At 53.0% G+C, this 12,746-nt stretch overlaps 1 protein-coding gene across 1 annotated transcript; it reads left to right on the top strand.

The window, feature by feature from the left end:
- Positions 1-1,179: 1,179 nt before the first annotated feature.
- On the top strand, positions 1,180-12,208 carry PTGER2 (prostaglandin E receptor 2). Its single transcript, XM_074956698.1, has 2 exons — positions 1,180-2,031; positions 10,764-12,208. The coding sequence occupies exons 1-2, from the start codon at positions 1,180-1,182 to the stop codon at positions 11,007-11,009; spliced, it is 1,098 nt and encodes a 365-aa protein (XP_074812799.1). The 3' UTR covers positions 11,010-12,208.
- Positions 12,209-12,746: the final 538 nt, after the last annotated feature.

Raw genomic sequence — 12,746 nt, 5'->3', positions numbered from 1 at the left:
TTGTAGCCCTGTACTCACTGGGAAGGGAACCCAGGTAGATGCTGGTGATCAGCAACCGGGAGAGCTGGACTGGTATTGAATGGTTCATGTGCGGGTGCAGATGGGCGCAGACCTCTTTCAGGGAACGTGAATAGGGCTTGGAAAGACAAAGTGTCTGGATCAGGAGCTGTGGCAGGCACCAAGATGAGGCTGTTCTCAGTGCCTCTCCCCATGAGTCCTGCCTGTCAGCCTGGTGTCTGCTGCCGGGCTGGGCAGCGTTCCTCCATGTGCATTTGTGTGTTGGTGCTTCTGTCCGCCTGTAGGTCCACAGTCTGTAGCCCTGGGGGGTGTATTGGGGGGGGGGGTTGCCCTCGGGGTTTGCTCCCTCTCTCATTCTCTCTCTCTGCCCTTTCCAGGCCACTTAGAAAAGTGCCTTGAAGAAACCCTGGAGCATCCCTAGGGCTCCGACGTGAGGGTAACAACTGTCCTGTGGGGACTCCCCAGTGTGTCTAGCCGCGGGGATGCAGCGCTGTGGTGAGCTTCCCCTCCGGCTAGGGCTCTGCGTGGAGCCAGGCTGCTGGGCACGGTGGCAGTGGGGCGAGCCAGGGGCTGCGGGTGGGAGGTTCTGGATCCCTTCCCGGCGCCCAGCTCAGAGACCCAGCCCACCAGGGAGGGATCCGGGGCACAGCTCCAGCGGCGCCGGGGGTCGGGGCCGCACTCCCGTGCTCTCGGGGAAGGGGCAGGGGCGCGGGGGGCTCCGGCTGTTTGGGAGGAAGGACGGAGCCTCTCCCCGCGCGCAGGGGGACCCCGCGGGCAGTGACTGATCTTCACCCGCTGCCCAGAGGTGCTGGGAAGGGAGGAGCGCGCAGCGGGCGGTGCCGGGGCTCCCCGGCTGGGGCAGGGGGGGTGCGCAAGGCGGGGCCCCGGGGCTCCAGCGGTTGGGAAAGCAGGACGGAGCCCCCCCGCGCTGCCCCGGCTGGCGCGGGAGGGACCCTGAGCGGCGGGCAGCTGCGCCCGGGGAGGCGGGCCCGAGCTCCAGCTGTTGGCGAGGGAGGAGCTGCGGGCGCGCCTCTGGCGGCGCGCCCGGGGAGCCCGGCGAGGGGCCGGCTCGGCGCGCCTCCCGCCTGCTGCCGCGCTCGCCTCCCGTCGCGGTTGTGCCCCGGGCCCGGCGGCGGCAGCAGCGGGCGGGCGGGCGCCACCATGAGCGGGGCGGGTGCCACCCTGAGCGGGGCCGGCTCCAGCCTGCACTGCCGGAGCCAGCAGCCGCTGGAGGCCGAGGAGAGCCCGGCCATCAGCGCCGTCATGTTCTCGGCCGGGCTGCTGGGCAACCTGACCGCGCTGGCGCTGCTGGCCCGGCGCCGGCTGGGGCGGCGCGGCCGGCCGCTCTCCCTCTTCCACGTGCTGGTGACCGTCCTGGTGCTCACCGACCTGCTGGGCACCTGCCTGGTCAGCCCCGTGGTGCTGGCCTCCTACGGCCGCAACCGCACGCTGAAGGCGCTGGCCGAGGGCGGGCAGCTCTGCCTCTACTTCGCCTTCGCCATGAGCTTCTTCGGCCTGGCCACCATGCTGGTGCTCTTCGCCATGGCGCTGGAGCGCTGCCTGGCCCTGGGCCAGCCCTACCTCTACGAGCGCTTCGTCCGCCGCCGCTCGGCGCTGCTGCTGGCCCCGCCGGCCCTCTGCGCCTTCGCCGCCGCCTTCTGCGCCCTGCCGCTGCTGGGCTTCGGCCGCTACGTGCAGTACTGCCCGGGCACCTGGTGCTTCATCCACATGAGCCTAGAGCCCGCCGAGGCTGGCGCCAGCCCCTGGGACGCCGCCTACTCGCTGCTCTACGCCTCGCTGCTGCTGCTGCTCATCCTGGCCGTGCTGCTCTGCAACCTGAGCGTCATCCGCAACCTGGTGGGCATGCACCGCCGCGGGCAGACCTCCCGCCGCCTGGCCTCGCTGGAGCACCCCGCCGGCCGCCGGAGGCTCTCCATGTCCGAGGAGGTGGATCACCTCATCCTCCTGGCCATCATGACCATCACCTTCATCGTCTGCTCCCTGCCTTTCACGGTGAGTGCAGGGGCCCGGGCCCGGGCCCCCTCGTTAATCCCTGCCCTTGGGGGCCTCTGGCGCCTGGCCTTCTCCCGCTGGGCCCCTTGTTAATCCCTGTCCTTGGGGGCCTCCGGCACCTGGCCTTCTCCCGCTGGTCCCCTTGTTAATCCCTGTCCTTGGGGACCTCCGGCACCTGGCCTTCTCCCGCTGGTCCCCTTGTTAATCCCTGCCCTTGGGGACCTCTGGCATCTGGCCTTCTCCCGCTGGTCCCCCTGTTAATCCCTGCCTTTGGGGGCCTCCGGCACCTGGCCTTCTCCCGCTGGTCCCCTTGTTAATCCCTGCCTTTGGGGGCCTCCGGCACCTGGCCTTCTCCCACTGGTCCCCCTGTTAATCCCTGCCTTTGGGGGCCTCCGGCACCTGGCCTTCTCCCGCTGGTCCCCTTGTTAATCCCTGTCCTTGGGGACCTCCGGCACCTGGCCTTCTCCCGCTGGTCCGCTTGTTAATCCCTGCCCTTGGGGACCTCCGGCACCTGGCCTTCTCCCGCTGGTCCCCTTGTTAATCCCTGTCCTAGGGGGCCTCCGGCGCCTGGCCTTCTCCCGCTGGTTCCCTTGTTAATCCCTGTCCTAGGGGACCTCCGGCGCCTGGCCTTCTCCCGCTGGTCCCCTTGTTAATCCCTGTCCTAGGGGACCTCCGGCACCTGGCCTTCTCCCGCTGGTCCCCTTGTTAATCCCTGTCCTAGGGGACCTCCGGCGCCTGGCCTTCTCCCGCTGGTCCCCTTGTTAATCCCTGTCCTCGGGGACCTCCGGCGCCTGGCCTTCTCCCGCTGGTCCCCTTGTTAATCCCTGCCCTTGGGGTCTCCTGCACCTGGAGCCTTTTCCCGCTGGTCCCCTTGTTAATCCCTGCCTTTGGGGGCCTCTGGCGCCTGGCCTTCTCCCGCTGGGCCCCTTGTTAATCCCTGTCCTTGGGGGCCTCCGGCACCTGGCCTTCTCCCGCTGGTCCCCTTGTTAATCCCTGTCCTAGGGGACCTCCGGCGCCTGGCCTTCTCCCGCTGGTCCCCCTGTTAATCCCTGCACTTGGGGACCTCTGGCACCTGGCCTTCTCCCGCTGGTCCCCTTGTTAATCCCTGTCCTTGGGGGCCTCCGGCACCTGGCCTTCTCCCGCTGGTCCCCTTGTTAATCCCTGTCCTCGGGGACCTCCGGCACCTGGCCTTCTCCCGCTGGTCCCCTTGTTAATCCCTGTCCTCGGGGACCTCCGGCGCCTGGCCTTCTCCCGCTGGTCCCCTTGTTAATCCCTGCCCTTGGGGTCTCCTGCACCTGGAGCCTTTTCCCGCTGGTCCCCTTGTTAATCCCTGCCTTTGGGGGCCTCTGGCGCCTGGCCTTCTCCCGCTGGTCCCCTTGTTAATCCCTGTCCTTGGGGGCCTCCGGCACCTGGCCTTCTCCCGCTGGTCCCCTTGTTAATCCCTGTCCTCGGGGACCTCCGGCGCCTGGCCTTCTCCCGCTGGTCCCCTTGTTAATCCCTGCCCTTGGGGTCTCCTGCACCTGGAGCCTTTTCCCGCTGGTCCCCTTGTTAATCCCTGCCTTTGGGGGCCTCCGGCACCTGGCCTTCTCCCCTGGCCCCCTTTTTAATCCCTGCCCTTGGGGTCTCCTGCACCTGGAGCCTTTTCCCCCTGGTCCCCTTGTTAATCCCTGTTTTTGGGGGCCTCCGGCACCTGGCCTTCTCCCCCAGGTCCCCTTGTTAAGACCTGCCCTTGGGGGCCTCCTGCACCTAGGGTCTTCTCCCCGGACCCTCTTGTTAATCCCTGTCCGTGGAGTCTCCAGCACCTGTCCCTCCTCTTCTCTGCCTGTGGCATATGCTAGCCTAGTCTCCTGTGGACTGTACTACTTTGGTTTGGGTTATTGGGTTTAGTGTGCAGGTGTTAGGGCGTCTGTGAGACACAGGAGGTCAGACTAGATCAGTGTTTCTTAGTGACTGGCCCATGGACCGACACCGGTCCCTGAGATCAAAAAGGTTGAGAAACACTGGATTAGATGATCTGGGGGTGGGAGGTGAGGGGTGTCCTTTCTGGGCCTATATTCTGATTTACAACAAAATTATTTTTAGTCCCTGCATTACAAAGAAACCCGTACAGATGAGGGCACCAGGCAGCCCCACTGAGTTCTGGGATTAAGGCACTGGACTAGACTGAAGCACAAAGATCCTTTCTTTGTTCCTGACTCTGCCACAGCTTCCCTGACCAAATCCCTTAGGCTACCTCCACACTGCAGTAAAAGACCCGTGGTTGGCCTGGCTCAGGGCTCTGGGACTATACAATCGTTGTGTGGTCCTTCAGGCTCACGCTGGAGCCCACACTCTGAAACCCCACGAGGGGAAAGGGTCTCGGAGCCCGGGCTCCAGCTCCTGATCCGGGCTCTGAGACAGTGCCATGGGCTTTTTATCGCAGTAGTGGCTCCGTGCTTCTGTTTCCTCATCTGTTAAATGGAGATAGCACTTTTCTAGCTCCCCGGGGACTCGTGAGGAGAAATCCACTTTCTGGGAGTTGAGAGACGATGGTGACAGGGCTCAAGAGGCGTTCACAGGGCACTAGAGTGGCAGGTGCTTGCCCGAGGGTGCATGGATCAAGTGTAGGCCCACGTCGCTGAGCTTACGTGCAGCGGCACTGAGCTGTGCCATTTTGAGGGCGGCAGCAAGGTTGAAGGGGCTGGTGCAGTTGCAGGGAAGGAGCCGAGTGGACACAGCTCAGTGTGTTTGCATGTGTCATAGTGCTGGTACACAAATCAGCGGGGCTCCATGGCTGTAACTGACGTAACACAGGTCAGTTAAATTGCCAACGTGGAACTGAGGTTGCGTAGATAAATGCAGTTAGGTGAGTGCCGGGATGCACAAAATCACGGGGGTTGCGTGGACACGGTTTGCTGTGGTGTCAGTCAGCGTGCATGCATCCATGTGGTTGAACAAGTGGAAACGAGGATATAGTTCTGCCCGCTGAGCCAAGTTTTCAGCTGTGAGGGGAAAGGATGCCTTAGCAGATACAGACAGCCAACAGCCACTGTGCACACACAAACCCTCACCTGTACACAAATGTTAATTTCTGTGTGAAAAAGCTGGTGTCCCTGAAGCTGAAGATTGTGTCCATAAACAAAGATACGGGATCGGAGAATATGCTCCACACACTTACAATTCATAAGAACTTTGAGCATAGACATTACTTTTGAACTGAAGGCGTTAAAATGCTTGATAAAGGCATGTATTTCCCCTATTGGACAGGCAGGGCCGGCTCCAGGCACCAGCGAACCAAGCAGGTGCCTGGGGTGGCAAATGTATAGGGGCGGCAGGACATCGGGCTCTGGGGCGGCAATCCGCCCTCGGCGGCGGCGGGAATTCAGCGGTCGCTCCGTCACAGCGCGTTTTGCGCTCGGCGGCAATTTGGCGGCGGGGACGCGACTCTTCTTCGGACGCCGGCAGGAATTCGGCGGCCGCACCATCACTCCGCCTCCGTGTTCGGCGGGCAGGATTCCGCCTCCCCGTTCGGCGGCAAGTTTTGGGTTTTTTTGCGGCTTGGGACGGCAGAAACACTGGAGCCGGCCCTGTCGACAGGTAGGGAAACCGAGGCACGCTGAGATTAAGTGTTTTGGACGACGGCAGGTTTGGAAATACAACCCAAGTCTTCTGACTCCCTCGTTCTAACTGCTAGAATGCCCCCCCTCAAAAATATAAACTGTGTGACACAAGTAAAGAACTCTATCAGTCTGACTTTCTCTTATCGTTCAAATTAAATAGGACCCCTTCAGAGCTGCCATGTCACTCAACCCTTTACCAGTCGACAGTAGTCAGATAGTTCGATTCTTCCCACTTTTGAGAGAGAAGATGGTTTGGGTGATTTTTTTTTCTTCTGTTTTTCAGTTCTTTTTTCCCTGTGAAAAGCCAAACCCACCCACGTTGGGAATACGGCCAAAGCTAATTTTACATTCCCGGCATTAGAATGACATTATCTTTCATTAGCACTTGGAGAGCTGAAAGGCCCAATGGACAAATTAACCACTGGACATGCTGCCCCATTATTTCTGAATTTCAAGAGCGTGATCAAGGAAATGTAATAACCTCTAGCAGCCTCTTGTGTTTTCTGTGGTTTTGGACTTGAAATCATAAGAGCTGCTCCACCACCAACTGATGGGCCTTAAATTCATTTAGGGGTCTTTAGCTCTGCTCCTAATGGTACTTTCCCGCATCTGGCTGAGTCATGTGCAGACATGAGATGTAACTGCTGGTGTGCTCGTGACAGGCATTCTTGGAAGTACGTATACATTTGCAATGGGTCTGTTTTGGAGAGGAAGGTTTTTTGCAGTCTGGTGAGCAGCATAAAGTGACCAGCTAGTTAAAAGTCCTGGATGGTAGAAGTGTATTTTCTACCAGCCTAGTACTTGTACGTAGGATCATTTCATTCGATCAGATATCTAGAAATCCCATTGTGCTCCGCAAAGGAGAAATTAAAAATTCTTATATTATCAGGTGAACAAGCATCATGAGTATGGAGAAAGGGGACATTGGACCTAGTTCTTATGGCTTTGAGAACTGACTCACAATCAGTTACTTTCCTTTTAGCTTTAGGAGATTCTCTTTCTGGTCTACTCTTTCCATAGAAGAACATAGATATTGCCATAGAACAACAGACCAACTAGCTGTCGTCACAGGTAGCAGAACAGGTAGGTGGCCAGTGGTGAATCCTTCAGAGGAAAGCATATAAACCCTTATAGATGTACCCAGTTGTACAGTAGCATACCACTGGGGATTCCTTCCTGCTCCTACCTCTTTCTGCCCTGAAGCATGAGGACTGAAAGTCCTAAATCTATCTAGGCAATATAATTGTAGACACTACTCATATTCCTTGCCATGGCTAATCTTTTTTTAATTAGACACACGTGGATGATGGTTGAATTTAGTGCCCATGAAGGTGATATACCAGTAGCACCAATTGTAAAGCCGACCCTGCATAAGCAGTTGTAGGGCAAACTTTCCCCCAAACTAACTAAGTCCCGAGTCATGACATGAGTTGTCAGAACATCTGGTGCTTTTAGTAACTAGTGTGAGATGATTCAACTCGCTTTCAGCTGCAGCATGCACAGGATTTGAACCCAAGTAGCTTGAAGTGAATGGCTAAGGCATTAATTGTCTGTCTCAAACTCTTCATCTCCTTTTTTAATACACAGCTTTAGAAGTTAGATACACCCGGGGTTGCTAAACAGCTCTGGGTTCATGGGGACCAGGACCTGAGACGGAGCAACTGGTGTCACATGAGTCAAATTTGCTGCATCATCTTCCCAGGAGGGATTGTCAGCTCTTCCATGAAGTAGCAAACAAGCATATGTAAGGAAGTAACTGATTTTGGCTGTCAGACATAAATTCATAGAGTAGGTCAGAAACCTGGCTAGAGCTGTTTTTCTTCCACGCTCATTGACTGCACCTACACACGCTGGTGAAGGCCACGATAGACAACCTGACAATAGACTGGATACGTTAATAAATGATCCCTTAAGCATCTATTGACTTCATTGCAGGTTTGGATAAATGAAGTCTCTTGTCATGCTTAGCTCAGGGCTAGCTACGACGCTCAGTGATGGATTCATTCTTGTGGTTTCACATCTCACATTTCACATCTCACATCTGCCAGGGGCGGGGACAGCGGGGGGGGAGCGGAAGGGATGTTTTGGATGGGACTAGTCATACTTGTCACAGCTTCTTTAAATACCAAAGCCAGCTGATTGGTTCCTTAGGGGTGTGTGGAGGAAAATAGGCTCCCTGGGGAATCGTAAATTGCCCTTGTCTCAACCTGGTATCGAAAAAGCTTCTGGGACTTTGGGGGCAAGCCAAGCCTCTTCTTCGGGCCTCCCTTTGGCATTCCTTCCTCATTTTTCTTTTAGCGACTTGACATTCTGGGGGGGAATAAGCTGTGGGGACTATCCCATTTTGGCCTAAACTCTCGCTACTGGGTTGTGGTGAGAAAGTAGCCCGCTGGAAAATTTAGCACCGCTGTGAGGGATTAGACGTCGCTGTCGTGGGACAGACTGGCGGCCTCTCCTGGAGCGTGTAATCCCAGATTTCACATCACATTGTTCATGTTGTCGTTTGGAACACTGCACCTAGTGTGAGCGGTCGCCCAAGAAATATGCATTTCAAAACCCGCAAGTGAAACATGACTGAACTGTTCGAACTCCCCTTAACCCGAGCTGAAATCTCCCGTGGATGGACCTAAAGCCAAAAGACGTTAAGCCCATCAAAATGGAGACACGCAAAGATGAAGGTCTGAAGTTATGTCTTTAAATAATCCTTTTATGCCATATGTATCAGAGATCAACAGAAAAAGAAGCCATGGGCTCTCGAGTAGAGGCCTGTGTGTCAGGACAGCTGGGGTTCTGTGGCCCGCTGAGTCACTCTGTGACCCAGAGCAAATTTCATCCTCTCTCTGTACAGCTGGGGAGGCAAGGCGCAATCAGGATAACAGCTACCGAGCTTTGTAAAACCCTTTGAAACCTTGGGGTGAAAGCGATACCTAGTTGCAAAGTTTCGTTACTAAAACAAGGACTTTTGCAGAAGGGACTCTGCATGTGCCACGTACAATGTTAGTGGTATCTAAAAACGGGGGGGTGTTTATTCCCTCTTCATTTAATTTCCTGCTTGGTGGAGTTAGTCTGAAGAGGGATTCATTGACGTGTATGTGAGTTCTTTCCATGTAAATACATAGAAATGGGGAAACAGGCTTCTCTTTAGACTTTTTTCTCCATCTGGAAGTTGTGTGATAGAGCGGGCTGTAGCAGCTGATCGGGCCACCCTGCCATTTGGATCCTTGCAGCTCCCACACATGTGCAAAGTGTCTGCGTGCTCAAGCATTTTCCAAATAAAGGCTCGGGATCGGTCCTAGGTCCGGTTCTGTTCAATGTCTTCATCAGTGATTTAGATAATGGCATGGAGAGTACACTTATAAAGTCTGTGGATGATACCAAGCTGGAGGGGTTGCAAGTGCTTTGGAGGATAGGATTAAAATTCAAAATGATCTGGAGAAATGGTCTGAAGTAAAACGGATGAAATTCAGTGAGGACAAATGCAAAGTGCTCCATTTAGGAAGGAACAATCAGTTGCACACATACAAAATGGGAAATGACTTCCTGGGAAGGAGTACTGTGGAAAGGGATCTGGGGGTCATAGTGGATCACAAGCTAAATATGGGTCAGCTGTGTAACGCTGCTTTTCTTTTTAACAAATATCATTCTGGGCAGTATTAGCAGGAGTGTTGTAAGCAAGACATGAGAAGTCATTCTGCTCTACTCCACACTGACAAGGCTTCATGTGGACTATTTTGTGCAGTTTGGGGTGCCACGTCTCAGGAAAGATGTGGACAAACTGGAGAAAGTTCAGAGAAGAGCAACGAAAATGATTAAAGGTCTAGAAAACATGACCTCTGAGGGAAGATTGAAAAAATTGGGTTTGTTTAGTCTGGAGAAGAGAAGACTGAGGGGGGGACATGATAACAGTTTTCAAGTACATAAAAGGATTGTTACAAGCAGGAGGTAAAAGAATTGCCTCATTAACCTCTGAGCATAGGACAAGCAGCAACGGGCTTAAATTGCAGCAAGGGAGGTTTAGGTTGGACATTAGGAAAAACTTCCTAGCTGTCAGGGTGGTTAAGCACTGGAATAAATTGCCTAGGGAGGTTGTGGAATCTCCATCACTGGAGGTTTTGAAGAGGAGATAGACAAACTCCTGCCAGGGATGGTCTAGTTAATACTTAATCCTGCCTTGAGTGCAGGGGACTGGACTAAATGACCTCTTAAGGTCACTTCCAGTCCTACGATATGGAATGCTTCATCACTGTCAAAAGGCTTCCCCACCCTCCGCCCCAATTAAATGCAGTAGATGTGTTTCTGTGAAGTGTTTCGCTTAATGAATCTGCATTTTGCAATGGAAAAATGTGTCGGAAAGTTCCTGATCGGCTCTATATATTGGTTAGGCAGAATGGAGAGAAGCTTGCATTGTGTGAGGCTGCTCATACTCTGCCTGTCCTGTGGATAAAAAGAGAATGTCAGTGAGTAGACCTAACTGAAGAAAATCAATTTGTCGAAACCTAAACCGTTTACGACACAGGGTGGAGTTCGACAAATTTCCTGACTTGAAAAAAGTGTTGAGGGGAAAAAAAAAAATGGGTTTGAAATTGTCAGTGTTGTTTTGACATGTTCTACACATAAAAATCTAGTTTTCCCGTTCAAAATGACTTTTCCTTTTGAAATTTAAACGAATTAGACTGAAATAGGGTAAAAAAATTGAAATGGCAAATTTTTGAAATCAACTTTTTGATTTACCTGAAATGAAAAAAAAAAATTGGTTTCTCAGTTCACAAATATTTTCAAGATTTTGACTTTTCATCCCAAATCAAGACATGGAAAAAATTTTGAATTCTTGAAAATATTCACGGGACCCAGAAACAGTCTCCCACCCAGCGCTAGCCTTTCGGTCCACCAGCTTGGCATTGGTCCTGCTTCGAGCAGGGGGTTGGACTAGATGACCTTCTGGGGTCCCTTCCAACCCTGATATTCTATGATTCTATGATTCTATGATTTCATTAGAATGAAATTCACTTAAACCAGTGACAACGAAACGTCTGTTGTGAATATAGAAGTTCCTTTGAAGCGGCGTTTTATACTTGTGCATCAAAATACTCCTATGATCAGTCTTGCATTTTATTTTCCCTTTATGTTTTACAGATTCGGGCCTATATGAACATGTTTATGCAAAACGAAGACTATAAGAAGGACCTTCTAGCGCTGAGGTTCTTAGCAATTAATCCAATTATTGACCCTTGGGTCTTTGTCATCCTTAGACCTTCAGTTCTGAGGGTAATCCGTTCTGTACTGTGCTGTCAGATGTCCCTAAAGACCCAAGACAACATGCAGACGACTCCTGCTGCAGAGTCAAAATCCAATAAGCAGATTGACCTTTGCGGGCAGTAGTCACAAGCAGCATTCAGTGGAGACATCTGGAAGATCTTGCTGAAATGGCTCCTCAGGGTAATGAACAAACTTAGAAGTATAAACACGATGGGAAGCTGGCCTTTTAGGTTACTAAACAAATATATTTACTGTACAATGGATTGAGCTGCAGTCTGGCTGACAAGAGGCTGCAGGGTTTGTCAAAAAGCGAAAGAGAAGTCAATCTAAAGTGAGCATTTTCTATTTATGGGACAGCATCCTAGAGGCTAATCAATAACTGGATTTCTGTTGCCACTAAACAGGTACTTTCATGTTGAACTGAGGACACGTGCCACACTCTAGTGTGTTTGAAACGCTAAAAAGCTAGTGGCTATTTACTGTAAGTCCGGGAGACAAATGTTTTCTCTAACACTATGCCTAGTGACAGTTTGGTGGGGAGACACAGAAGAGTTAATAATAGAGCTTCGGCTTACTGATTTGTTGCTAAACCCGCCAAGGCCTTATTAGCTTCATGGAGGCTTAACTAACCATTTATCTAACTACTGAAACTGAAGTCTTGAGAGCCCTGTGCATTGGCCTGCTAAACCCAGGGTTGTGAGTTCAATCCTTGAGGGGGCCATTTAGGGATCTGGGGAAAAAATTGGGGATTGGTCCTGCTTTGAGCAGGGGGTTGGACTAGATGACCTCCTGAGGTCCTTTCCCTCCCTGATATTCTAGGATTCTATGATTTCTGTCTCAGAGATATCTGTATTGCCATGTGCCTTCGTATAACTACTGTCTTGCCTTGGGGTGGGGAGGAAGGCTAAAGCTAGCTCCGCTTCTTGTCACTCTGTTTTCCAAGTGCCCTACAGCAGTGGTTCTCAAACTTTTGTAGTGGTGACCCCTTTCACACAGCAAGCCTGAGTGCGACCCCCACCCCACTTACAAATTAAAAACACTTTTTTTTATAAATAACACCATTATAAATGCTGGAGGGAAAGCGGGATTTGGGGTGGAGGCTGTCAGCACGCGACCCCCCCCCAGGTCATAGCCTCGTGACCCCTGAGGGGTCCCAATCCCCAGTTTGAGAACCCCTGCCCTACAGCTAGGGGAAGAAAAGCCAACTGGGTTCCTCTCTTAGGGTCAAAGCTATTAGGATGGGCAGAAGCAGGGTTACATCTCTCTGCTCCAGAATCCTGATTTTTAGAGCAGCTCTCCATGGGTAGGGTCATGCTTAATGGTGGGCAATGTCAACTGAGCCCCCCTGTGTTGCAGCACTCAGCCCCGCCCCCCCCCCCCACCTCCTCAACAACCTCTTGGATCAAAGAGCTTTGCTTTGGGCTTACATCTTACAGCAGGTGCCCATCCCCCCCACACACACACACACATTTGCGCTGGTAGGATCAGGAGCTGAACATGCTTCTAAGCATGGGGCCCCTGCATCTCTGAAGCTGGGGTGCACCCGCTGGGGCATGGCCTGCTGCCCTTCAGTGCTGGGAGAGATGGTTGCTTGTGCAGACGGAAGGAAGTTTCCCATGCCGTCTCACTAGGGGTTTTCTAGAGGACCCAACACCTTTGTATTTAAGTGACTCTTCCCATGCAAGCCTGATACAGCCCTGTGCGTGACAAGTCTTTACAGCCCCTGCTCGTAGGCATTTTCCTTATAAGGCCAGGGAAGAAATACCACACAAGATACGTATGTAATCATCACATCTCATCCTAGGTAAAGCTGTGGGAATGACGACATGAAGTCTTAAATATCAGTGGGAAATATTTCAC

This window comes from Natator depressus, chromosome 6, assembly GCF_965152275.1.
Source record: "Natator depressus isolate rNatDep1 chromosome 6, rNatDep2.hap1, whole genome shotgun sequence".
NCBI lineage: Eukaryota > Metazoa > Chordata > Testudines > Cheloniidae > Natator > Natator depressus.
This window is presented reverse-complemented; position numbering and strand designations above follow the sequence as displayed.